A 25,463-nucleotide genomic window follows, 5' to 3' on the forward strand; every position below is an offset into this window, starting at 1 on the left:
GCCCACCAAGCCACAGCAACTTTCCTGGAAGGAAAATAAAACTAATTTCTTACCTTTCACCTATCTTCGTCCTCACTCTGGGTTTCAGCGTCTGGGTCTGTCAATCCTTCAAGTCATGACAAATACTTGAGTTTACATATAAGTATAGCAAGTATTCTATACCTTGTTGTGTAGGAAGTATATTGAATACTTTAGACTAAATTGCAACATTTTAAGTTTACAATAGATACTTTATAAAAAAGAAACTACAAGTATACTGCCTTTTTAGTATAGAATAATTATACTGTAGTACAGTTACCTAGTCTACTTTTTGATAAGGGAAGTCATGTAACTTTATAGGTAATGAAGTGATAAAAAAAATCAACATACTCTCTTTAAACCATAGAGGTGGATCAGTAAATTTGTCTTTGCATTGTTTTCATCCCAATAAAAAGTATCATCCTTGCATTCCAGTGCAATGCCTTGTTTGATCTTGTTTGAGATACTTTTAAAAAAAAACTTAAAATAAACTTTATTCAAGCAGTTGCCATATTGATGACTTCAGAGATGTATAAAAGGTTAATGCTAGATTTATAAAAGAAATAGTTTGGATTTTTTTGTTTCAATCTCACTTTCTCAATTTATTTGAGATGACACATGTTTAAGGAAGGACCCCAGCAGTACGTGTAAAAATACACATATTATTCACAAAGACCTTCTATTTCATTTCTAATGTGAATATTGGAACATTTTTTAAATTAACTTGAAGGTCAGCAAACCGGAAAAACAAAGCTTGTGTCTGGTTGCGTCATCGCGTCGGAAGTCACATGGGCAGCGCTTGTGGGTACCATTGCGCATGCGCAGTGACAGCGAGCAGCGGTCAGACCTGTCAAAACACACTCATCCCCCTTCGTCGATGAGACTTGCGTGAACATTCACAGGTTGCGTTTCCAACACAAACGAAACGAAAGCCGGCTCCTGCGTTTGATGTTGTGACGTAACAGTTCAAGTCGATAAGAATCAACACTATAGCAGCTGTAAAACGCGGGACTTTGATCTCATGTAGGCCTACATGAAACACCAACTTTTAACGTTGAACTTGAAACCATGGAGTCATCCTCAGCACCAGAAAGGTAGACTTTCCTTTTCCTGTGATCTTATATCTGAAGTTCTTTTCTTCCTGTAGCAAAAAGTAATCTGCCAAAGTGTACTATACCTAGTACGGCGACAGTATACTTGTAGTTTATGTAATATACTATCTATATATCTGGAGTTAGTGGTTCCTCCCTGACACTAATGCTCTGTTGATGCTAAAGAGACAGGAATGACAGAAGTCCCGCTCAGACATTCCAAGTGACATTTTAGGAGAGTGGGGTTTCATCCTTTTATGCAGTTATATTGCAAATGCAGTCCAGCAGTCCTGGGAGTGGCTTTTTTGACAAAGTCCCAAGAAGTCATCTGAACTGATCACAAACCTGTGGCCAGGAAGTGACGGAAAAACCCGTCCTTTCATTTTTGAAGGCTGACTGAATAGTTTTTGCAGTGTAGCAGGTTGACTGAGCATAAAGTGAGCATGCAGACATAAGTTATGTGTGTTATGTGCATTTTCCCCAACTTCCTGAAAGTGTACAAAAGCTGTTTCATCAGAAATGTAAAGTTTCCCTCTGAGTTCCCCACAGAGGAAAACATCTGTATGTTCAAACCTTAGTCCAGAACTTGCAGCTACAACGTTTGTGCGCATAAAAGTTACCAAAAGTGCATTGAAAAACAAAAGCAGGAACACACCTGTAAGAGATGCATCAATGAGCGCCAAGATGACGTACCTTCATGCTCGCAAAGAAAGACATTAAAAAAAAGGAACTCTAAGACTGAGGGTTTGACAATCATTAACCTTTTAATGGCGCCCGGATTTATTTACCAATATGAAAAAAAATGAATGTCAATAATTTCACGTAGATGCTGAATAAAGGTAAGTCTGGAGCGGAAGGGTTGGATGCATATTTGCAGTCAAGATCCAGCTAAAACGGCTCCTGGAGCTTAATGTACGAGTTTAGGAGCTAACGGAAGGAATAAGGAGACTTCAAGCCCAAAATAAATAACCAGACAACAAGATTTAAATGATCAAGAGACGAGTGCACGACTTGGAAGAACACTCAGAGACGAATAACATGGTGATCACTGGACTACAGGTCAAACCTGGTTTAGTGCTCATAGAGCTGACAGTACTCATGATCTTGGCGAGCTGGACAGAAACTCTGCAGAGCAACAGGTGGAGGCTTTTTCCTCAAGTCTAAACCAGGGGTCCCACTTTTTCTTCTGAGGGCCACATAACTTTCTTTTTCTCTGATGAGAGGCAAGGGTCAGTTTGGAGGCCAACAGAAAAGTGTAACCATTGGAGGGTGTGCCTAGCTGTCTGCTGCAGCAATCACTTTTGGCTAGTACTGTGTTTTGTCATTTATATCGGGGGGTTACATTCTCAAAATAAGGTGTAATCCGCAAAGTAGAATTACAGATGTTTTAAGGATGTGAAAACCCTTATTACCCATTTTCTACACTTTTCTCTGACAATGTTTTGACATGAACATTATCACATTTTTATCTCTTGTTTAAACTCTTAAAGTTCAAAACTTTATTGGTTGTTTTTTCCTGTTTCTCTTTTGTCATTATAGTATCTTCCGCCATTTTTTGCAGCTCAACTCCTACAATTTTTCAGCTATTTTAACAATGTAACAATTAAAATGTTCAGCTAGGAGTGCAGCGGGCTCTCGTCTGTCAGCACCTGTTTTAGTGTTTCTTTAATCACTTTCTTCAGCGTGTTATCTCTTTTGCTCTTTGCCTTCAGGATGGTGCAGAGACTCCTGTCTGTGCCTGGTGTTCGCAGTCTGGCCAGCAGCATACGGAGCTACATGAGCTGGACTGTGGGGTAAGGTTCCTTCGGGAGCGCTTTACACCGACACACACATTCTCTTTTGTCTGAAGGGCTAAACGTGAGGCTCTGTGAAGGTCCGCCTCAGCTAAATGTGGTTTTCTCTAGAACTGCAGGTCCTGCCCCTGCTTAAAACCATTGACTGAATATAAGAACTGGACTGTGTGACCCCTCCCCCCATCACATTCCAAACAGGAAGCACCTGCTGGCTCCAAAAAGCCAACATCCCATAGACTTTTATTGAGAAATAGACAGCTCTTACTCAGTCATTGTATTGGTGAGAATAACCATTCTGTCTCTGCAGGTTTTTCAAGTTATAAACCGACCAATCAGGTGCCTCAATACTCCTGACTGGCGAGAGTTGTTGCTGTAGAAAGGCTGACTTAGGCCATTACTGACATTGTCTGGCTCCAACATAGCGATGTCCATATCGAGAAAAAAATGGCGACTGAATTGACTTCATTTGTTTGGAGCCCAAAGTAAACCATTTTCTATGGATGACGTCACACTCGTTCACTCCAGTTCTCACATACAGTACAGTCAAGGCTAGCTCTTTTATTTGTCAGGACTTCTTGCTGAATTGTGCTACAAACACAAACTTCCGTCCACCTTTTTTGTAAAAGCTGTCTGGAAGGGGCTGCAGTCAACATGCAATTACAGAAATGTATATTCAATCAAGCCATTCTTGATCAAAAAAATCAAGTAAAGGATGACTGTCTAAATTTTACTACATGGCATTTTGCAGATGCTTTGATCAGACATCACTTTTTCTTTACAATTGAGGGTAATGTGGGGTTTGGTGTCTTGTTCACAGACAGAATGACATTTAACCCCTAACCCCGCATCTTACTGCAGGCTGCTCAACCCAGAGAGCTTTGTTGTTGTTATTTTCTGCTTACCAGTACCAATCTGATAGGTTCATTTTTTCTAAGAAAATATTGATTCTTTTCGACTTAATCCTGCAGACACGCTGTTGTTGTATTGAACACTTTAAAAAAGCTATTAGTGAGAAGAAGTTCTAGAGTAAAGAGGGTGAAGGCTGGAGGTAAGCAGACCTGAGTGTGAAGGACAGAAACACCTGGAATCAAATTCTGAAACCAGATTGAACTGACATCATGACTTTCTGCTGATATATGCTGACACATGCTGATCTTTGATGTCTGTGATCACGAAGCACAATGGACACATCCACGTCCATGGACACATGTCTCTGATTTAAAATGTTGAGTTTATGAAGGTCTCCTTTACAGTGTGTCAAACAATGTCCATGTCAGGTACTGGGGAATCAGAGCACCTACATGAAAAATTTGCAATTGAAACACAGCGAAAAAGATGCAAAAATAAGGTTCTGTTGGAATTCTATAACTTAAGGTTAAATGCCAAGAATGTGTAGTGATTGGATGCATCAAAACCCACAATCAGGATTACTACAAAGCAACTGCATTGCAATGCAATTCCTACAGATTCTGACGTGGAGAAAAGCAGCTTTGCGCTGATATGCAACAGTTTGCTGCTTTTTCTGTGCTTCAGTATTTCGTTGAATTGCATAAACAATCAAAAGTTATGGTAGTTTGAAGAGCGTGTTCTACTTTGTGTCGTCCGCGAAAGCTCCAGTGTTAAGGGCTTGTAAGTGTACTTAAAATTGGATGATTTTTTGAACACCTCTTCTTGCAGATCTTCTTCTTATGCTCTTCTTATCACCTTTCCACCAAAGGGCACCTAGTGCTCAATGTGCAATTTTAAAGATTTGAAGTAAATCTTATGGCATAATCTTTTGCATGGTTTTTCAGGTGGTTTTGGATCCCTGCCTGGCTGCCCTCATGGTGCCCGACATCCCATAAGCTGCTGCAGGCTGCAGAGGAAAAGATGCTGCGATGTAAAGTTTATCCCACTTTAGGGCTGCACGATATGAAGAAAACTTGCGATATGCGATATGAGGGATTAATATTGCGATAACGATATCATTTGCGGTATATGAACAAATAGCGAAACAACCAAAAATATCATTCCCATTTTATTGCAACAGTTTAAGAATTGTACTCCAAATGACCCTCGTTGACATAGGATGGAACATCTAACATAAAAGGGCTCCATCTGATTGGTCAACAACGCTAAAGAGTCTATCCGATTGGTCAAATGCATAAAGGGATTTATTTGATTCGTTAAATAATTTAAGCTGCCATAAGATTGTTTTAGCACATTTAAGGTTACCATTTATTGCAATTTTTGCTGTGTTTTGCGATATGCATATTGCACAGCTTGATCTTGCGATAACGATAAATTTGCGTTATATTGTGCAGGCCTATCCCACTTCCTTTTGCTGGTGTTGCAGCTCACAGGCAGGGTGCAGTCAGATGGTGGCAGAGAAGGAAGGATGGTTAAGATGAGGTATCAAGTCATGGTGAGGGTCTGAGGGTGCAGACTCTGCATCCTGGATACTGTGCAGTAAAGATTAGTTACCTTAGTAAAGTACTGGAAGAAAATGACTCCTAATGTCTTTGTTACACAGTAGTCCATTCATAGAAATGTGCCCACAGTTAGATGTGCCCATCTCTTTAAAAACAATTGAACCTCCCCTTTCTATTTTTCATACCTACCTTACCGTTAGCAAAGGTTACAGCAGATTCAGTCAGTTAAAGAAGTTAGTTATGTCCTGGTTTGATTTTGTCTTGGTGAATGAAAGGCTGCATTTCATGTACTCCAATGTTTCCCAAGATCTGGTAATCTTTTTTGTGTTGTTGAAGAGGAAGCGGATGAATCCAATCTGAAGCGTCTTTCAAAAACTAAAACCCGTATACCTTTTTCCCCACAGGTGTAAACACTTCTCTAACAAAACAATTCATCTGCATGTCCAATGGCGACCAGCTCTGGACCCTCAGTCTAGTCAGCGATGCTGTTAAGGATAAAACCCCCATGGTTCTGCTGCATGGCTTTGGAGGTGGAGTGGGACTTTGGGCTCAGAACTTAGACGCTTTGTCGGCATGTCGGCCTGTTTTTGCTTTGGACCTGCTGGGCTTCGGTCAAAGCAGCAGACCTGAGTTCTCCACACAGCCTGAAGCTGCAGAGGACCAATTTGTGGATTCTATTGAGCAATGGAGGGACAAAATGGGTCTGGAGAGCATGATATTGCTTGGACACAACCTTGGAGGATACTTGGCTGTGTCATATTCTATCAAGCATCCGGACAGGTGAGGTCTGACTACATTTCATTCTGCCCAACAGCAGTAACCGCGTATTCCTAACTGATAGTTTTACACGTCCGTCTCATTTCCGTGTTACTGGTATGTGAGTGAGATTTGTTTATCCTGGAGGAGGTGGCATGCATCCATATAGTTACTGGCCAAAGTCGACATGTGTAAGAGCATAAAATGCTGCTAACTTTGACATTCAATCTTCTCCCTTTGTAGTCAACATTACACTGTAGCAGATTTTCTTTAAACTATGACATTTAATCTGTGCTGTGCTGTCTAGCGGACACTTGTGGTTTTGAGATTATGTCACATTTTGTTGGCTGACGCCAGATGGCTTCAAATAGCTTTTATGTAATCTATTACATTTTTTGGATAAGGAATGTCAAATATTTGATCCTAGAGTAAAACTCCTTTTATTGTTGTTTTTTATTTCCTCCCTGTACAACTTTCAGCACCATTCTGATTACATTTTTTAAAGCAAAGTTTTTAACTTTTATTTGTAAAACAAACAAACATAATCTTTTCTTGGACCAATAGCATGCATGCCTGAATGAAATGCTTTACATGTGGTAGTGTGTATGCATAAGTATGTGTGTGTGTGAACTGTTGTTATATTTTGTACATGTTGATATGTTGTTATATGAAGATGTTTGGAGCCATCAGGTATGTTTGTAACATTTGAATGTGTGTGTGTGCGTGGACAGGCTCCGCCCCCTTTAAACTTAAATCCACACCTGACAGTAACAAAACAAGTACAAATAATATTAATATACACAAAGTTTAGCCTAACAAACAAACTAAAAAAAGCATTAATTTGGACCAATCAGAAGAAGACCAGTACCGAAGTATTTTTTGTTTATTTTTTTACATAAATTGTGGTTCCAGCTCTTAAAACCCTAAAAAACAGGTTTTCAGAAAATTAGAAAACTCTGGAGAAATCTTCATTTACTTCTCAGTTTTTGCAGATAGACAAAGACAGAGATTATGATTACATCAAATGAATATAAAAAAAAGTATGTTAAAAATGATACGTCCATTGTCAGTACTTCAATAGTCTGGGCAGGGCCCAGGTCCTGCTGGAAGAGGAAGTTTGCATCTCCATCCAGATGGAGGCCCTCTGCAGCATTAGTCTCCAACCTTTTTGGGGTGACGGACCGGGTTAAAGTCATGCAAGCTTTTCACGGACCGGTCCAAACAGGGCCAAAGTTTGCTTTTATATTTTTAGGCTTCCGGTATCTGAAAAATCTATTTTTCAAATTAAAATGCTACCACAGTACACGTGCAAGAACTTTAGTTAAAAAAAAATCTGAAAATGTTTTTAGATTTTATTTTACAGACGAATATTTTATGAAACAAAGTTGGTGAATGGTAGAAGTTTTTTCTGATTTGTAAATAATTCAATAAAAGCAACATTACAGTTTTTTTTCCATAGATTACCATTATAAGACTGAGAACTCAACTCAGTCTCACATCTTTTGGAGCAAAAAGATTTATCCTATTTTCTTTTTTACATAAATCCTGATTCATTGTGTATTTTTTTCAACACAAAGAAGCATGCCAGCTGCCTGCCTAATTCACCCATGCTGGAGGAACATTCACAAGTTTCCACAAATCAATACAAATGATTGACAACTCTTTGATTTAATCTTAATTCTATGTAAAATGTTTGCGGCTGGTTTAAACTTAGACTTTGTGATGAAGATGAAGACGTCAAAGTGGATGCTAACAACCGGATGCTAACTTTAGCTTTGACCAACTTTTAATGTGTGATGGATGAATATAGCAACCATCGTAAAACTGGTATTTCTTAAATATAACGATAAACGTCAACGCACAGAGTGCTACTTTATTATCAGCATTTGTGAAATATTCAAAAACCAGTCGCGGCGTAGCAGGCAGAACAGCTTCTGGTTCGTGGGAACAACTGTAAATATGTTTTTCAAGGAAGACTTCTGGTTTGGTCTGTAACTTAGCGGTCCGAGCAGCTGCCTCTAAGTCACATGAGGTGTCAAGATAGACGGATGTCCGGTAGTTTTCCAAAATAAAACTATATTCAGCATAAGAAAATAAAACCAAAATGGAAATTAGCGTTAGGTGGTGGGGGACCCCTGTTCTACATCATTCTAGACTGTTGCAGTGATTTTGGATTGAAGAAAGCAGAGTTTCTTCAAAACCCCGCCCTTTTGAACAACTAGTCAAAAGGGCGGCCCTGAAGGAGTTTATACAAGTATATACTGTAGTAACAGTAAAATCTGTCCAACACATGAGGTCTTCAGCTCTGATCTGTTCGCTCTGCTGCTGGAAGGACATGTTTTAAAATAAATGAATGAATAGTCAGAGCCACTGTTCTGCATCGTAGCCTTAAATGATATGGGGTAATTTAACCTATAGATTCTGGAATCTTTTCATCAGCGGTTTTGCCCAATTTTCTTCAGGGTCAAACATATCATTTTGTTGGAGCCCTGGGGTTTCTCTGAGAGTCAGGGCTCTCCAAAGATCGACCGGCCAATCCCAGTGTGGATAAAAGCCCTCGGTGCCGTTTTCCGCCCCTTTAACCCCCTGGCTGGCTTGCGACTGGTGGGACCACTGGGTAAGAAATGATGCAGAAAGCATGATGGTTATTTTCTAATCATCACAGCTTTTATTTGTGGCCCACCCAGGTCCCGTTTTGGTCCAAACCCTGAGGCCAGACTTCAAGAGGAAGTTTTCGTCGATGTTCAAAGATAACACCGTGTCAGAGTACATTTACCACCTGAACGTGCAGTTCCCTAGGTACATCCCTCTCAGCTTTGGTTTGTGTTTGTTCTGATAAAAATCTATAAAGGTAAATTATCTATGGGCTTCTGCTGTGGAGACTGGATTTTAGCTGAAAATGTGTCCTCCGTTAGTAATAAACTCCTTTTCTGTTTCTAGTGGAGAAACGGCTTTTAAGAATATGACTGATACAGGTGGCTGGGCACAGAGGCCGATGCTTCAAAGGATGGAGCAGCTGCAGCCCCACATCCCCATGACCATAATCTACGGCTCACGCTCAAGCATCGACAGCATCTCAGCCGACAGCCTCAGAGAGAGGAGGCCACACTCTAATGTCGATATGATTGTAAGTTCACTGAAACTGTGTGCTTCGTGGCTTATGTACCCTCAGAGTGATTCAATAAAAAAATGGACGCAAACATACTTTTATTCAAAGCATGAATTAAACGTCAGTCCACAGTCACATGCTGTTACATGCCCAGTATTCGCCAGTGTGGGATGGACTGGCAGATAAAGACATGGATAACTTTCTGGGAACTAAGACACTTTAGAATACTAAACTAACAATAATTGGAATAAGAAAAATGTTGTTGACCAACGAATTTGACTGGAGTTGGCTTAAAAGACTATTTCTGTAAGCCTAATATACATTTTGCACTCTTTTGTTAAAGGTTAATAGAAAGTTATTTGTAAATCATGTCAATAATTAGAGCAGATGAATAAAAAATATAAATCTAGCAAATATTATGGGTTACGCTTTATACTTGGGGAAGCAGTGTGTGGATGGTTGGTTGGTAGGTAGGAGGGGGGGGGTGAGACCCAGACTTCCAAAAATGAGTATGCAAAGACAGGAGAACTGGGAGTTTAAAAAAAAAAAGACCTTTACTGAGATTTTCTTTAACCTTTTCCTCCACTCCCACCTCACTGAAGCAAAATATAAACTTGCTGAGTCGGCTAAAGCAAATGACTGAGAGAAAACCAGGGCCAAATCTATTCAGGTCAATAGGTCACTAAACTGTCACTAAACTGGATCTTCTGCCTCATTAAGAACAACACATGAATGAAACACTTCAGGAAAAGTAAAGGTCCATACCCACCATGCTGAACCACAAAATCCTCCGCAACATCCGCTGGTTGGTGAAAGGTGCAGCACAATAATCACAGGGGGTGAATGAATGCATGACCCATATATAATGATAAACTAAGTAATTGGCTCCACCTTGGCATCAGTGGTTAGCTTAGTACTCCACCAACATACCCCCAGGTCAGCCAAAAGCTCCTAGCCTGAACTGGCAACTCCCACGCAGGGTCAGCATGTCAGAGGGCAAAAGCATGGCAGCGTTACACAAGAAAAACGTGTCCTAATGTTTGGACAAGACTCCATTAATGATAAACGTTATTTAAAATGGGCCTTTCAAACACCGTACTGTTAAAATACCGTATTTTCCGGACTATAAGTCGCACCGGAGTATAAGTCGCACCAGCCCAAAAATGCATTATAAAGTAGAAAAAAACACAGATAAGTCGCACTGGACTATAAGTCGCATTTTAACTTTCACAACCTTATATGATACAATCATAGCAGACTGTTTATCTAATTATTTCACAGTAATTTTTTATCAAACTTATTTATTTATTCCTTTCATGAAGGATCATTGGCTAACTATTACTCTGTTTTCATCCTGTATTTGTAGAAACAGTTTTCACTTTTATTGCATTTCTGAATCTATGAAATCATTGGAAAATAGAATATTATGTTGTTAGCCTTCAAGATCTTACTGTAAAAAAATGTTTGCTGATTCTCTGAGTCACTTAACATCCTCTTAACACTTAACATACCTCATACAACAAATTGACCCAGAAACATCATCTCTGTTCCTCACAAATGAACATAACAGGAGGGTTAACAATGTATTTATTTCAATTTATTTCTAATATAAGTCGCTGCGGAGTATAAGTCGCACCCCTTGCCAAACTATGAAAAAAAAGGGCGACTTATAGTCCGGAAAATACGGTAGTTACACAAAAAAAGAAAAACTCAGACAATTGTCATACAACTGTGACTCACAGAGAGTAAACACGCTTTAACAGCTTTAAGTTTAGTTTTAAATAGTGAAAATGAACTGATATTGTGGATGCAGGGCAGGGGTGGGGGGCTGAGTGCCCCTCCCCCTCCATTTTTATGAAATGTACAGATGGGATAGTGAGATGGACAGATGTGGAGGGTCTGAGAATACAGGCTGATACAGCGACATGGAGGACTTCAGAGAGGGCGACTGTGAATGACCATGAAGGTCAAGAGTAAAATCGGAATGCCATGTGGTTTGGAGCCGGTGCAGTTGCTACAGAACAGATGTAGTTCTTGTTGTGATAGAGGCTGCTGAGTTTGGACTAGTCCAAGTTTGTAGAAAACTTTCTGGGAGCTCTTTATGTTGGCTGTCATCTATTTTCATTGTCCTTCTCAGTAAATTCTGTCAGATGTTTTTAGGCCTGCAGGGGTTGACATAGCCCAGAAATTTGCACTGGCCCACAGGGCCAGTAGTTTTTGAAACTTACTGGCCCTGCCTGAAAGTTACTGGCCCGACACCGCGCATAGCGGGACCCGCCGCTCCGCAGGTGCTGGCAACTTTAGGGGGATCCGGGGGCATGCCCCCCCGGAAACTTTTAATATGGTGCAATTTGGTGCATTCTGGTGACATCACTTATTTCTACACTTTTCAATGACTGAAAATAGACCATATCAAACTTAGATCTGCTCTAGTCTGTTTCAGATGTTTTGAAGAGAGCACTGCATTGTAGTAGGTAACACTAGTTCAGAAGTTTTCATGGTGCTTCTAACGGCAAATATCGCAATAAATCATAAACCTTAAATGTGTTAAAACAATCTAATGGCAGCTTGAACCATTTAACGAATCAAATAAATCCCTTAATGCATTTGACCAATCGGATGGACGCCTTCACATTGTTGACCAATCAGATGGAGCCCTGTTATGTTAGATGTTTGTAACCTATGTCAACGTGGGTCATTTGGAGTATAATTTTTAAACTGGGAATGGTTATTTGGTTATTTTGCTGTTTGTTTATATACCGCAAATTATATCGTTATCGCAATTTTAATCTCTGATATCGCATATCGCGAGTTTTCCTCATATTGTGCAGGTCTAACTGAGATCATTCAGCTAACTATAAATACTTACTGCTTACAGTGTTGTACAGAAAAACAAAATTAAGTAGTTTAACATTTTACTGCATTTGAGTCTGAGATTCAGGTATTTGGAGTTGCCTTTGATTCTTTGACATTCAGCTTAAAGCTTAGTGCATACAGTTTCATCTTCAATGCATTCATTAAATATCTTTCTGTCCATACTACTAATTATACCCATTACTCCATCTAACATATTCCTATCTATTCCTGCCATGTCTTCCACATCTCTGACATGCTTCAGTGTCTCTTCAGTGACGGTGTCGGATTTATAATCAAATGTAATAATAACCCACTGGCTTGTGCCTTCGTTGTTGCTGTTTAACATTGTTTTGTATTGAATTGTTACATTCAATAAAGTTTGAAAAAAAAAAGTAGTGAGCGCGTGCCGCGTGGTGCTCGGCAGTGAAGGCCGAGCGCGCGCAGGCGGGAGAGAAGGAGAAGTGATCAAAGGTTTCCCATAGAAACCCTTGAAGTCTGAACACAGGACTAGCAGAAAAACTAAATTATGAAGACGAGGTAAATCTACACGTTTTCGCAAAATTTACTTTATTGAAAAAGGTGAAGAATATATAAACCGTTAGATAGTTTAGTGGCCCGAGCGGACAAGTGAAAAGTAAAGTCTTGTGGTCCGCACTGCTCGAAAAACAGGACCGGGCCAGCGGACAAATGGCTATGTCGAGCCCTGGCCTGGGTATCACCAATAATTTCCAGAATTGCTGCTGTTATGCGTTAGGTCACCGGAAAAGGAAAGGTGTAAAAGATCAATCTCTACTTTTATGGATCGATTATTGATTTATTAAACTTGGATTGATTTAGATATATTAATCGATTTTATCAATCAAGCCCTAATTTTAAATATGTTGTTGACTTTATGCTAAATAGATCAAGGGGGTCCTCACATCTATTGTCAAATTGAGCTTAAAACTTATAAATAAATGTGGACCAGAGTTTGGTTCCTCTAACTTTTGCTGAATACCAGCTACCCATTCCCTTTCCAACTAAGTTTTTTAGTAAAATCGGCAGGTGGCATTGTAGCGACATTTGTAATCGGAAGGTAATTTAACACTCTGAGGCTTTCAGAAAAAGTCCACATTTCACAGCAACCGGATGTATTTTTTTTTAAAAATACATCAGTCAGTGGCCGCCCGGGCACATTTGGAAGTTGCAGTCCAGTCCAGTGACAGCCGAGTGTCAGGAAGGCAGCAGAGCAATAATTAGGTAAAAGGGGGATCTCCAAGGTACCCAAAGTTGTCTGTTATTCGGCAGATTCCAGACTGCCACCCTCCAGCTGTGTTTAAGCCATCTTGCTTTTGCTGTCGGGCCCTTTTCCTTACACTCTTCTCATTCTGTTGACAGACTATCCGTGGAGCTGGGCACTACGTTTTTGCTGATCATCCAGAGGACTTCAACAAGACCGTTGTGCAAGTGTGTGAAAAAGTGGACTGAGAGTGGAGGCCAACTATGAACAGGAGTACAGCATCATGGCATGATTTCATCAGCTATTAAGAGAAGAAATAAGCCTTAGCTTCAACAAATGTAATGTTTTTAAGATCTCTTAAAATGATATACAATTATATTAACTCAAAAATCTATCTCACAAAACCTTTTTTTGCCTGCACTGCTGATGAGGCAGGATTTAGTTGTACAACTAGATCTGGCAACAGAAACAGAGGTTATGGCATTAATGACTCTTTATCAGGGCATGACTGATGTGTTTCACTTTGCTTCTCAATAACATGGACCTGTGACTCAAGCTTGAAGCACCATTGCAAGGATTAGAAAACAAACCAACCCATTTAAAACTGCGTTTAACAGAAGTCTGATCAAAATGAACTTTCATTTTCTTGGGAATTTGAGAGCAGTTTTTGCCACTTTGATGATGGTGCTTTCTAAAAGAAGTGACAAATTCCAAGAAGCAAGAGTAATTTCATGTTTTACAGCCAATGTGTGTAACACTGGAGCCAAAGGGCGTTCTGCTGCAGTCACACTCGTGTCAAATTTGTGTTGTCAAATTGTTGAACAATTATTTTTTATAAGTCCTGTCCAGCAGCTGAGCAAACGGGTACTAGCTGAAGGCCTCTTGTGCTGTACAGATGTTACTTTTACAGATAGGGGTTATGTAGCTTCAGGCACACGAGGTGTATATTTGTATAAACTCCTTTTGTATTTAAGGCTAAAATTTATTTATATTTGTGTGAATTTCATTTTGGACCGGACGGAAAAGAGAGGGAGATTGGGGAAATTAGAGACGAGGACGAGGGTCAGGGGTGCGAGAAAGAAAAAAAGGATGTTCAAGTGATTGGAGGACCATGAAAGAAACACGTAGGAAGGAGTGGGATTATAGAAAGAGGCAACAAGTTGTTGGAGGTTTATCATTATAATGTTCAAAGGTAAATGTTTATTAAAGGGGCAGGACCTGTTCACAGATAAACACAGCATGCCAGTTCTACACACATTCAAATATTCTGTTTGTGCACCTGTGCTCAGGTGAGTGTGTACTACAGAAAGAACAAAATGTGAGGGAGGAGACTCCCAGAATACCTTCACAGTCTCATGTCTGCTCAGCTCCTCCATGTTCCACAGTGCACACCAAGTTATTTACTTCATCTGCAGCGCCTTTGCCATGGCTTTATTAGGAATTTACTCGCGGCAGTCTGTCGGATTGTCTAGACTCAGTGTTCCCAAGTCTAGCTCAGGTTCTAGTTCAACTTCCTGTGCATGAGCTGACGCTTTCTCTGACTCCAGCTTGTGAGTTTTTCTCCTGACCCGTCTCTTCCCAGCTGGTTCTGGATGTTGAATTTGTCTGCCCAGTCTGGATGAACTCATGTGTTTGACCATAGATTCAAGCCTTAAGTATTTGCGGGGGATCAGGAGTACTGAAAGGACGATTACACCATGTTGTAAGAGTTTCTTAAGACTCCTGTCGGGCTCAGAACAATTCAACCCTGACTGTTTTTGCTCAGTGGCTTCTGAGCCTCGATGATCAGAGACTCTGCCTGACGCTCCAGATCTGCGCTCCCACCTGAGCCTCATAAATCCTTTGCCTCATCCAGTAGAGCCTGGTCTGCTCGCTTTAGGCATTGGGTTGTACTTGTGGCGAGTTATACTTTTCTTTTAATGTCAAAATTTACTTTTTTATGCAGTAATATTTGCACGAGGAAAAAACTTTATAAACCAAGACTTTACAACTGCCTTACTGATGAAGTATCACCTCATTATTTCTGCCTAAACTGTGGTCATTTCCTACAATCCATTCTTGTAAAGCTGACATTTTCTACCGAAGAAAATAATACATTGTATGGCAATTTTTATTTTATTTTATGATGCTGAAGCAGGAATTGCATTTTAAATGGTAGAGTTTCAAGGAAGCAACAATAATGTGATTAACAGTTCAGTCCAGCAATGAAAAAAAAGTAGGAGAAAATATCATTGAGCAAAGTCAAAAAGACTGATGCAACACAGTGAGACTGAAATGCTGCACATTGTGAAGAAACGGTGCTAAAACCAAAAAAAGGCCAGAGAACCAACAACTGTAAGTACTTCCTGGAGGAGAAGGTCCTAAAGGAGACACATCGAGCTTTTTCACAGCAAGTCACACAGCAGCCTCTGTAATCTGGGACAGTTCATTCAAAAAGGCAATGAATAATTTGGTTCCCTCAATATAGTTGTACCTGAAGGAGAAGAGAAAATGGCTTTTAGTTCTTTATGTCTCAGGAAAAAGCAATAAAGGAAACAAAAGCACATTTGCTTTGACAACAATGGATAAACAGCTGTACTGTATCTCTATCAGTAACAAATATGAGCCTGTACTTCAAGACTTTATGAATAAAGCACACAAAATGTACAAAGGTACATGATACAATAGCTAATTCCATTGTAGTATTTTTTCAAAGCTGGTTTGACATTGATGTTTGTGGACCATCTGTACCCATTTTCCAATACTTCATGTTTGAATTTAGATTGGAATTTAGATCAGATAAGATACCCCCACTATAGAGCGTACCAATGTGATTCTGAAAAATTATCTAATGCAAGACAGACTCAAACTCAGACAAAAGTAAGGTGTCCTCTGGAAAAGTAGCACTACGATTACAACTTCCCTCTGACGTTTCTGTAGCTAACCGTGTCAACAGATGTAAACATACGACGGCAAAAAAGGTCAGAAAGGTCAAACCTGCTCATTTTCTCATTCTGAGAGTGTAGTCCATCATCGAAGCCTCCAATGGGCATCATAATAATGCTTTTCCCCGTCACATCCTGGAAAGTTCTGGAAATAGGGATTGTCCCACCCTCACGGATAAGATCAGGATCGACGCTGAAAACTGGAGAATTTAAAAATGTTTGTGTGATTAGTTATTTTACATTTATTGGGTTTTCTACCAATAAAATAAGAGTCCATTCTGAGTTGGAGGCCCTACATTCCTTATTGCTGCATATATTTAGTTCTTGTGTACAACAAGTCAGTTTTAGACGTCTTAAGCATGAAGAGAGGAGAGTTCAGATCTGGTCAGTATATGCATCTGCCTGCTTTGACTGGACTGATTAGGACTGCTTTATGACAGTTGTGACAATATTGATGAACTATGAGAGACAGATTCTTCCTATAGCTGCTTTTGTGCAATGATTGTTGTTTATCTAAACAACAAACTATGGATGATTACCAAGGAGCCTAAAATGATGATCAATAAAAAGAAAACATCATTCTTTACAGGTAATCCTCTTGAACAAAAGTAAAAAGAAAAATGCAGTTAAGGGAGGGGGGGGGGTAATATTAGACCAGCCTGGCAAGGACTTAAATGACTATTGTCATTGTCCAGTGTACAATGAAACTGAAGCATTTCAGTGCAAGAATAACAAAATACATTAAATGACTGCTAAGGGCCATAATAAACCGGTATGTTCAATGCTAGTGTGCAAATATAAACTGTAAGATAGAATGTCCAAGATTTGTGTGTTAAAGGTGTTTTGGACTCAGAATTACCAACTGTTTTTATTAACTTCTTTACCCATTTTTAAAATTCGGATTTTATACAGAATGTCACAGCACTGAAATGACTTTGATGGATAAAAACCAGTTCACAGCTCTGTCACACAGAACCAACATAAAGAAGGCAGCTTGTGCTCTGTGGAAGCACACTGAGCGTCTGTGATAACCGACTGGATGGAGTCTTTTCCGCACTCTTCCAGATGTGTGCCAACAAATGTCAGATTCCCTCATGTAGGAAAAAAAAAATCCACAATAATTTCAGTTCCTAAAACTAAAAATCCCAAACAGAGTTCAGGCCTATTGTCCTTACATCACTTGTCATGAAAGCCTTTGAAAAATGATAAAAGAGGAGACAATGTCTTCAGTGATCAGAAAATTGCTTGCCCGTCTTTTGTTAGAGATCACATATTTGTCAAATGAACCCATCATTAAAGCGTGTTTATTCCTAATGTTCTTACGGTTTTCCATGGTTTTCATCTACCGGTACAGCATCTTCTCTTCAGTGTCTGATGCTTGAGGTTGTTTTTTAGTCTTTTAAATCCTGTTTGTACTCATTACACACATTAAAAGGTGCCACAGATTCCATTCAGTGATCTCTCCAAAACAGAATATCTAATATCTCTTTTAAACAGTAACTACAATAAAATTACCGGTACCCGATAGAAACAACTCATCCTAAAAAGCTGCTTACTCTTTACTGTGTCTTATTTATTGTGATTATTTTTGTTTAGCCCTTGCGCTGTGTTTTCACAACCATTGCAGAAGGTGTGATGCTGGCATGAATGTTTCTGCCTCATACCTCGTTTGATGGCTGCTTTTCCGGCCTCAAAAAGAGGATGATGAATGTCGGCCAGCCACGGTTTGGCCCCAATCACCATCGAAACTTTCAAGGTATTGGGGCTTTGTCTTTTGGAAAACACTGAATGAAGGTGGTCTGACACCTGGAGCATGTAGAAGAAGATGATGAAGGCTAAGCAGCTAGAGAAGCAACACACTAGTAGAAAAGTATCCACACATAGAAATGACATTTCTGCTACCTTTTTCTCAACCACAGTGGGGTCCATGTTGGGAACTTGTCTTATTGAGAACTTGGCACAAACTTTGGAGGGGATGACGGTTTTAGTACCGGGGTCAGAGAAAGCCCCCTCAATCCCGTGGATGGAGACGGTGGGGTAGCGCCATTTGTGGGCCAACAAGTCCACCTTTAGAACAGTAAGGAAAGGACAAACCTGTTCCTTTAGTAACATCTTCAAACTTTATCAGCCGCTCAGCGCCGAGAGACAGTCAGCAAGGAAGGGGCCCGGTGCCAACCCCCAAAACCCAGAAAAGTCAACAAGTGCTGTTTCATCAGTTTTATCAGGTAGCTGCAACCTTCTGAGGTTCAAACTGAGAATGAAACCAATCCGGTTTATTTAATTCCACACAATTCTCCTGCATTTGATGAAAATGTTAAAGGGGAAAAGGAAAAAAAAACAACAAAAAAAGCTTAAAACAGGAAAGCATTGGAATCCACTGGGTTATTATTAGGCCGAATCCGAATTCTTCCCCTACCCCTACATAAAGCCCTCCAAACGGAGAGTTATGGAAAAATAGTGTCTTTGAATTCGCAAGTTACTCCCACTCAATGACATCATCAATAGTCGGTGGTCAGCTAACCCGGAGCTGGTAGCGCTCGAAAATACATTTAATAAAATTGGTTTTATAACTTTAAAAAGTTCATGCTAAAACAAAAAGTCATAACTTACATTTAAATTATAAACTTCTGTGCATCAGAGCACCCCCACATGAAGAAAAGTGCTTCTCCTCCGTGGCACAGTGTACCGCAGAAAACCCTTTAAAAAACTATTTGGGCCTACCCTACCCCTCCAAAATGCCCCTACAATTGGAGGGGTAGGGAGAAGCTGTAGGTGTCGGTGGAGAATTCAGGTTTGGCCTTAACCTGAGCTGCTCTTTTCTACATATGTTTGTTGTGAATGAAAACCTAGTAAAACAAACTAAATACCTTGTTGCTGTACATGAGCTTGCTGACCCCGATCTTGTTCTTGTAGTCGTCCACATCAAACTCTATGTCCTGGTACATCCTCCATTCATCGTCAGACAGAGGAGCCACAGCCTCCTGTATCCCAGGAATCAGAATCTTCCCACTGGGGCTGATGAGGGTGTCTGAATGATGGATCACATGAGTCTCAGAGCAATCAGCCAGAAGCATGTTGAAAATGTAATTACTTTTAAAAACGTGTAACATGTAAATGTAAAGACGTAATGTAAAAGTCAATGTAAAAAGAAATAAATCAGTCGGTGGGGCTGAGTTGACCTTTGACCTGAGACCCTGAAGACCTTTAAAAAGGATTTTATGTGGGCGTCTAGATTTTAGCCATTTAATTCCAATTTTATTTAAAATATTTCATAAACCTAAATTTGTTAAAGGTCTAATTCAGTCTGCTGTTTTAACGTGTGAACGTCACTGTCCACTTCTACACGTCCACATGAACAAGCGGGTTTGACGTGGTGTGTCAGAACCTGCACGGAGCGGAGAACCATGATCAGCTACACAGAACCTTCCCTCTAAAAAAATCCACAGCAGTGAATGTTAGAATGGAGCGGCCCATCAGAACCAGGACTTTGGAGTCCATTACACTCAAGGCATTTGAAACATCTAACTGCACAAATGAGCTCATAATTTTGACTGTACTAGAGAAACGGGGGTTTCTGAATGGACTGCACAGATAACATGGGCATGTAACCTAGGCTTATTTAATATAATATTGACAAAAATATTCATTTCCTTTAATGAATTATAGCCTGCACTCATTGCACAATTTTTTTCTCTCCATAGCAGCTCTTTTGTGGTGTGATGTGTGCAGACAGATGGAATGCTTGTCCTCTGTTTAATGTTTTACAAAGTTTATTATATTTTTTTTATGTTCTGCTAATGAAAAAAAGAGACACAAGGGTTTTTTCTGATGTTGTTGTGAAGCACTGGACTCACCGAGAATGCCAATAAGGTCAGTCATAGGTTCAATCACAGTCCCTCCATAAACCCCAGAATGCAGGTCCTGTTTAGGTCCATGAACCTACGGACATATCAAAGAAAACATTTGCTTAGAGCATCTTCACACACGTTCAGTGGAGGACGTGTCTGGACCTCTGCTGGATCAAAGATACCTCTGCTAAGAAGTAGCAGTTGCCTCTAGTCCCATATGTGATGGCAGGTCGTCTACTCAGCCAGCCACAGTCTGAGACCACGATGTAGTCCACATCCGAGAAGAAAGTGTCTTTCTGGGCCAGGATCATGGCCTCCAGCCCATTTGAGCCGGTCTCCTCCATGCCCTCGATGATAAACTTCACATTTACTGGCAGCGCCTGGTCAACAGGAAGAACGCCGTTATCTTTCTTAAATTTCTGAAACTTCTGGATTTGAAAGCTAAAGGATAATGAGTCGGAGACTCATAGGATTGATTAAAAACATTGTGAATCTGTTTCATTTTGTGAATGTTGATTTTTCACAAAACAAAAACATCAGTTGCATACTCTGGTTTGAGGTGTTCACATCAGCTATGTCCTCATTAGGCTAAAAAGCAGGGCTGGTACAGCCAACACAAGATTGCAACGACTCTTAAAGGTCGTGTCACACAGCGCAACAACACATACATTTTGCGCATATTGCACGAATGAAAATTGTTCATACGTGAACATATGTGGAAAAAGAGAAAAGTTGTGTTTTTTATATGAAACTTGACAGATTTATCACAAATGAACCACTTTAAAATCACGGAAGAAGTATGAATAAACCATGCAAAGAACATGCAAATCAATGTAGAACATGACCTGCTACGCTGTTTATATACAATTCATTGTGATTTGTGTGTATTTGAATGTGATATGTGCGCCAAGCACACAATATCAAATATCGGTTGTGCAAAAATCTGTTAGACATACGTAAAATGGTTGTGGAAAGTCACAAATTTGTGTATGCATCGCGCCATAATCACGCAGGATTTTGTAATATTTACGTTATAATTGTGTAAAAATGACGTAAAACTCGTATAAACGGTCTAGTTCTCAACCGACACAAACTTTTGAACAGATCAAAACTGTATTCACGTTAAGATTTGTCGGCCGAAACCTTCAATGGACATCTGCACACATTGACGGACGCAGGAAAGACGTATGAATTACGTAGATCACGTGTGAATCACAAAAGACCGAATCTTCATCCATTGAAAATGGAACATAGCTGCTGTGTGACACAGACTTAAAGCATGTATGGTTGCAGGTCAGCTACACTTGCTGAAGGAATATGCGAACCACTGATGAAGCACACATTCATGGTGTGACAGACTCACCATACTCAGTTTCTGGTAAGCCTCCACAGCGTGCATCCAGGCTAAAACAGGAGCCTTGTTGTCTGAGGCTCCCCGTCCGTAAAGATTTCCTGCAAATACAAACGCATTAAATCAGGTATAAAAGATTTCCAAGGACCCAGTGTATTTATGTTCAAGGTAATGGAATACATAGAAAGACATGTGGACAACAAGGATGTATTGGCAAAAGGGTCAATTATGTTCATGATCAAGTTCTTTAGTGCACATCAGAAGAAATATAAACATTTGGAATCTTGTTGGTGCTGGAACTCAGATCATCTTCTGATTCATTTTCAAATCGTTCCCAGTGGTCTTTTAACGAGGATTGTGACGTTTTAAAAAAAACATCTAAAAACCTGTGTCGTTTTCTCGGATATAGTTTCTGCAGAGCGTTTATTAGAAATTCACTTCTGTTTACAGTCTCTCCCACTAGCTAACAGCCCCTCTCACATCCAACCTAACATTAGCGGTGCAACAAAAATGTCTATCAATATCGGAGCTATCCAGCCGCACAGTTTGGATCCAGATTCCTCCCCAGACGAGGAAAACAAATTTGGACATTTGGAATGGAATGGAACGGAGAAGGGAGACTTTGGCCCGACCAGAGCATTTTCTAATCAGTTAAAAAGTTTCACAGTTCACTTACTTGCAATTCATCTCTGAGCAAAAAAAGATGTAGACATGCACACAATCTGCCAAATTGTGTGTGCCCTGTGCCCCAACCAAAGCTCAAAACGTTTGCTCTGTGCTCTGGATGCTCACCGTTGATTTCTGTCAGGTTAAAGGGCTCGGTTGCCCAGCCGTCCTCCAGCTTTGCTGGCTGGACGTCCACGTGACCATAGACACACAGTGTGTGCTTATTGGGATCACTGCCAAAGCGAGCGGTCACCACTTTAGGCAACGCCAGCGTCTGCCTGTCCGGGAGCTGCACACAGGGGGAAGGGTTTTAAGGTCCAAACAGTTACACCCTTTCACTTCTCATTAACAAACACAAGCAACAAATATCGATCATTACAAGCTTTTCACAAATCATCTATTTGTTTGTTGGGCTGTGTGTGTTGTTAGACTGAAACATTCATCTGTCTGTTGTTTTAAACAAAGTCACAAATGTTACTTGTTCTGTCCAAATGTGTGTTTGATGTTCAAAAATCAAAGAACTTTCATGTGTGTTAAAGGGAGGGAGATGGAACAGACAAAAAACTCTGGAGAGTAGATACACTCACTGGATGTGTGTAGTTCTTGATTTGTAACTTGTGTCTGCCTGTTTGTGTGTACTTTGGATTTACCCAAGACCTGATTTGTAACTTGTTCAATACATTTTGTGCTTAACTGTGTGTTCATTCATTCATTAATTTTCTTCTGTTTGTCCCTTTCGGGGTCACGGGGCTACTGGAGCCTATCCAAGCCACTTATGGACAAAGGCAGGGGACACCCTGGACAGATCGCCAGTCTGTCACAGGGTCAGACATATCACACACCCATGCACACTCACACCTATGGACATTTTGGAGTGACCAATTAACCTATGAAGCATGTTTTTGGACGGTGGGAGGAAGCCGGGGTCCCCGCGCATACACGGGGAGAACACACAAACTCCACACAGAAAGGTCCCCCATAGTTCTGTTTCAGGTCCCCCAGCCGGGACTTGAACCAGGGGCTTTCTTGCTGTGAGGCAAGAGCGCCAACCACTGCACCACCGTGCAGCCGTGTTCACCTATTCATTACTTGAAATGACAGCAGCTTAAACTAATTACAAATTCAAAGCGGCTCCTACGCACACAAATCAAAACGCACACAATCGCATGATACACACACATAACCACACAGATCAGAGCTTAAAAGTGCGCGAGGGGTTTTAAGACGTACATTCTTGAGATGTGTGTAGATGATGTGTTTTTTCTCCTGCTAGAACGCTGGGTCATTAGAGTTTTCTTAACAGCCGCTTTGAACTTAGATTGTGAGTATTATCTTGTAAAAACATGACTTTTTCTGCACCTTCTTAAACAGATAAACTTTTCTTTTGAAATCATGAAATATTTTTGGTACAGTGATGATCATCAGCTCCAAAAAGTGGACCAGAGGGCCGGTTGAGCGGCTGAAATTCATTTCATTCCTGACCTCTTGGTCTCCAACGTCCACGGACTCTACAGCGCCTCCCATCTGTTGCAGCTTCTGAGCCACCATCTCCATCATGCGGTGAAGCTCAGGCCTTCGTAGAACGTTGCTGGAGTCACTTTCAACTGCAACCCAGTCCCTGAGAGCCTGAAACAGACAGATGACACAACCATTAGGAAACCATCCCACGAAGAAGCCTGGGGGCGTGTCCTCTGCTGCTGCCATCAGGCTTCACATCTCGACGGCCTCACCGCTCCACCTGGAAGCCCCAAAGGGCTTGTTTAGAAAACATGTTTTTAACGTCAACTGAAATGATGTTAAAGGTTATTTGATCCCAATTTATGCACAGCAGAACGCTTTGTATTTCTAAGCTGGTTCCAAACTGCTAAACGGTGGAGTCAGGCGTTTTCTCCTCCCACCTGCAGACAGGGTCACCTCCTTTAGGCTAATTCCTAACCAACAAGAGCTGTTGGGGGGTTGGTTGATGCTTCAATAGACCCACAAAACTCTGAAAAGAATTGACCTGTGTGTTAAAGCCTAACTGGGATATATTCTGAAATAAGAATAAAAGTCAGAGAGGCAACTTCACTGCTAGTTTCCAAAGCACAATCTCCTGCTGAGAGCTTTTTGTTTCAACCATGACCAAAAACATTTATTGCTATGGTAAGATGTCTCAGAGACTCTCTAAAAGTACAATAGCAGTGTTTCCCCTAGTGACAAATTTGTTCTCACTAAAAAGAAATTACCTTTAATCATTTTTCTTCCTTTCTGCTTGACGACAACAGCTGGCATTTGGCTTTTTTAGCAACATTTCACAGAAGTTTTAAGAGGTTTCTTGTAAGCTGAGCTGGTCATCCGTACCTCCACATATTCTTCTTGATGCTCATCAACATACTGGGCCAGCTGGTTGTACTGGAAAGCATGGACAGTTGAAAGGACCAACAGGATTGAAAGGGAAGCTCCGATGTTCATCTATGAAAAAGAAAGACAACGATTTGGGTCCTCATTGCAGATGCCAAAATCTTACCACAGTAAGACTATGACAAAGTAAATTGTTGTTTTAAAATGTGGCATACATTTTACAGAAAGACTCAATTGTCCTGGTATTATCTGCAACATAAAACAAAATCCCAGATTATCTCTGCTGTCTTACCTTTTTCCTTGTTGGGGTTGAGTGTGGTGATGTCCTCAGCTGGGCACAAGATTTATAGCCCTTTTCTATGTCACGTGTCTACTTAACCCCCAGGGTCACATGACCAAAAGTTTCCTAACATGCTGCCAAGACAGCTAAATGTACACTTTTCTTGCTGACATAATTGAGAATAACACTAATCTGCCCAGCATGCTCGAAGAATGTGGAGGTATGAAAGGTCAAAGGAAAACGGCAGCATTCAAAAGCCATTCATCAGTGTTATCCGATCTCCAGGAAACCCAATTAGCAAAGCGCTTGTTAGTACTCCTCCTGAGGTGGATGTCCCTTTGCATTTGAAGAGGCCACATCATCACGTTTTTAGGATATGTAGTATTAACCATGTACACGTCTACACCCACACACCCAAACACATTCATTTTTTTTTTGCCCTTAAATGTAGCTCTCCCTTCCTTAGATGCCAGGTGCTTTAATGTGGATAGTCAGATTGGGAACCTAACCTTGTTAACCTCTTCTGGAAAAGAAAGGTTCTGAAGGTTATTGTGATGAAGTAGCGTCACAGGTTGCAGGACAGAGCTTGAACATGATCCTCAATTGTTTTTTTTCTTCTCTTTTCTCCCAGCCCAGTAACAGTTTATAGTTTTGTGGGACATAAATCATTCACATTTCATGTTGTTTAATTCTAAGGGTGCACACTTGGTTTTAAACAGAATCTCACTCACCTCAAAGTTTTCCTCCACCAACAGATAAACCAGAGCAATGAACACATCAGCCACAGGAAACAGAAAGTGA

At 40.5% G+C, this 25,463-nt stretch overlaps 2 protein-coding genes across 3 annotated transcripts; one reads left to right on the forward strand and one right to left on the reverse strand.

The window, feature by feature from the left end:
- The first annotated feature begins 831 nt into the window (after positions 1–831).
- Positions 832–15,919, forward strand: abhd5a (abhydrolase domain containing 5, lysophosphatidic acid acyltransferase a). Its single transcript, XM_004077644.5, has 8 exons — positions 832–1,112; positions 2,822–2,902; positions 4,696–4,781; positions 5,718–6,093; positions 8,532–8,686; positions 8,757–8,868; positions 9,010–9,196; positions 13,412–15,919. Exons 1-8 carry the CDS (start codon positions 1,087–1,089, stop codon positions 13,499–13,501), a joined length of 1,113 nt encoding a protein of 370 aa, XP_004077692.1. The 5' UTR covers positions 832–1,086; the 3' UTR covers positions 13,502–15,919.
- On the reverse strand, positions 15,350–25,463 carry cndp1 (carnosine dipeptidase 1). 2 transcript variants are annotated; one of them, XM_078933415.1, is made up of 12 exons: positions 25,394–25,463; positions 24,383–24,493; positions 23,525–23,668; positions 22,169–22,331; positions 21,389–21,477; positions 20,208–20,405; positions 20,032–20,116; positions 19,045–19,205; positions 18,080–18,244; positions 17,842–17,983; positions 16,230–16,377; positions 15,350–15,726 (listed from the first exon to the last, which is right to left on the reverse strand). In XM_078933415.1, the coding sequence occupies exons 2-12, from the start codon at positions 24,491–24,493 to the stop codon at positions 15,648–15,650; spliced, it is 1,485 nt and encodes a 494-aa protein (XP_078789541.1). In that variant the 5' UTR covers positions 25,394–25,463; the 3' UTR covers positions 15,350–15,647. The 2 variants fall into 2 exon arrangements, with proteins under 2 accessions (XP_078789541.1, XP_004077693.1); XM_004077645.5 differs by lacking the exon at positions 25,394–25,463 and adding an exon at positions 24,675–24,814.

Source organism: Oryzias latipes, chromosome 16 (genome assembly GCF_053564925.1).
Source record: "Oryzias latipes strain Hd-rR chromosome 16, Olatipes_Hd-rR_3.1".
Lineage (NCBI taxonomy): Eukaryota > Metazoa > Chordata > Actinopteri > Beloniformes > Adrianichthyidae > Oryzias > Oryzias latipes.

Excerpts from the sequence above, each read along its gene's own strand:
- abhd5a (XM_004077644.5), top strand. The coding sequence starts at position 1,087 with ATGGAGTCATCCTCAGCACCAGAAAG. Across the intron at positions 1,113-2,821 it reads TCATCCTCAGCACCAGAAAG|GATGGTGCAGAGACTCCTGT; the intron begins GTAGACTTTCCT and ends CTTTGCCTTCAG. Across the intron at positions 8,687-8,756 it reads GCGACTGGTGGGACCACTGG|GTCCCGTTTTGGTCCAAACC; the intron begins GTAAGAAATGAT and ends TGGCCCACCCAG.
- cndp1 (XM_078933415.1), bottom strand. The coding sequence starts at position 24,493 with ATGAACATCGGAGCTTCCCTTTCAATCCTGTTGGTCCTTTCAACTGTC. Across the intron at positions 19,206-20,031 it reads TGACCTTATTGGCATTCTCG|ACACCCTCATCAGCCCCAGT; the intron begins GTGAGTCCAGTG and ends TCCATCATTCAG. Across the intron at positions 16,378-17,841 it reads AAAAGCAGCCATCAAACGAG|TTTTCAGCGTCGATCCTGAT; the intron begins GTATGAGGCAGA and ends TAAATTCTCCAG.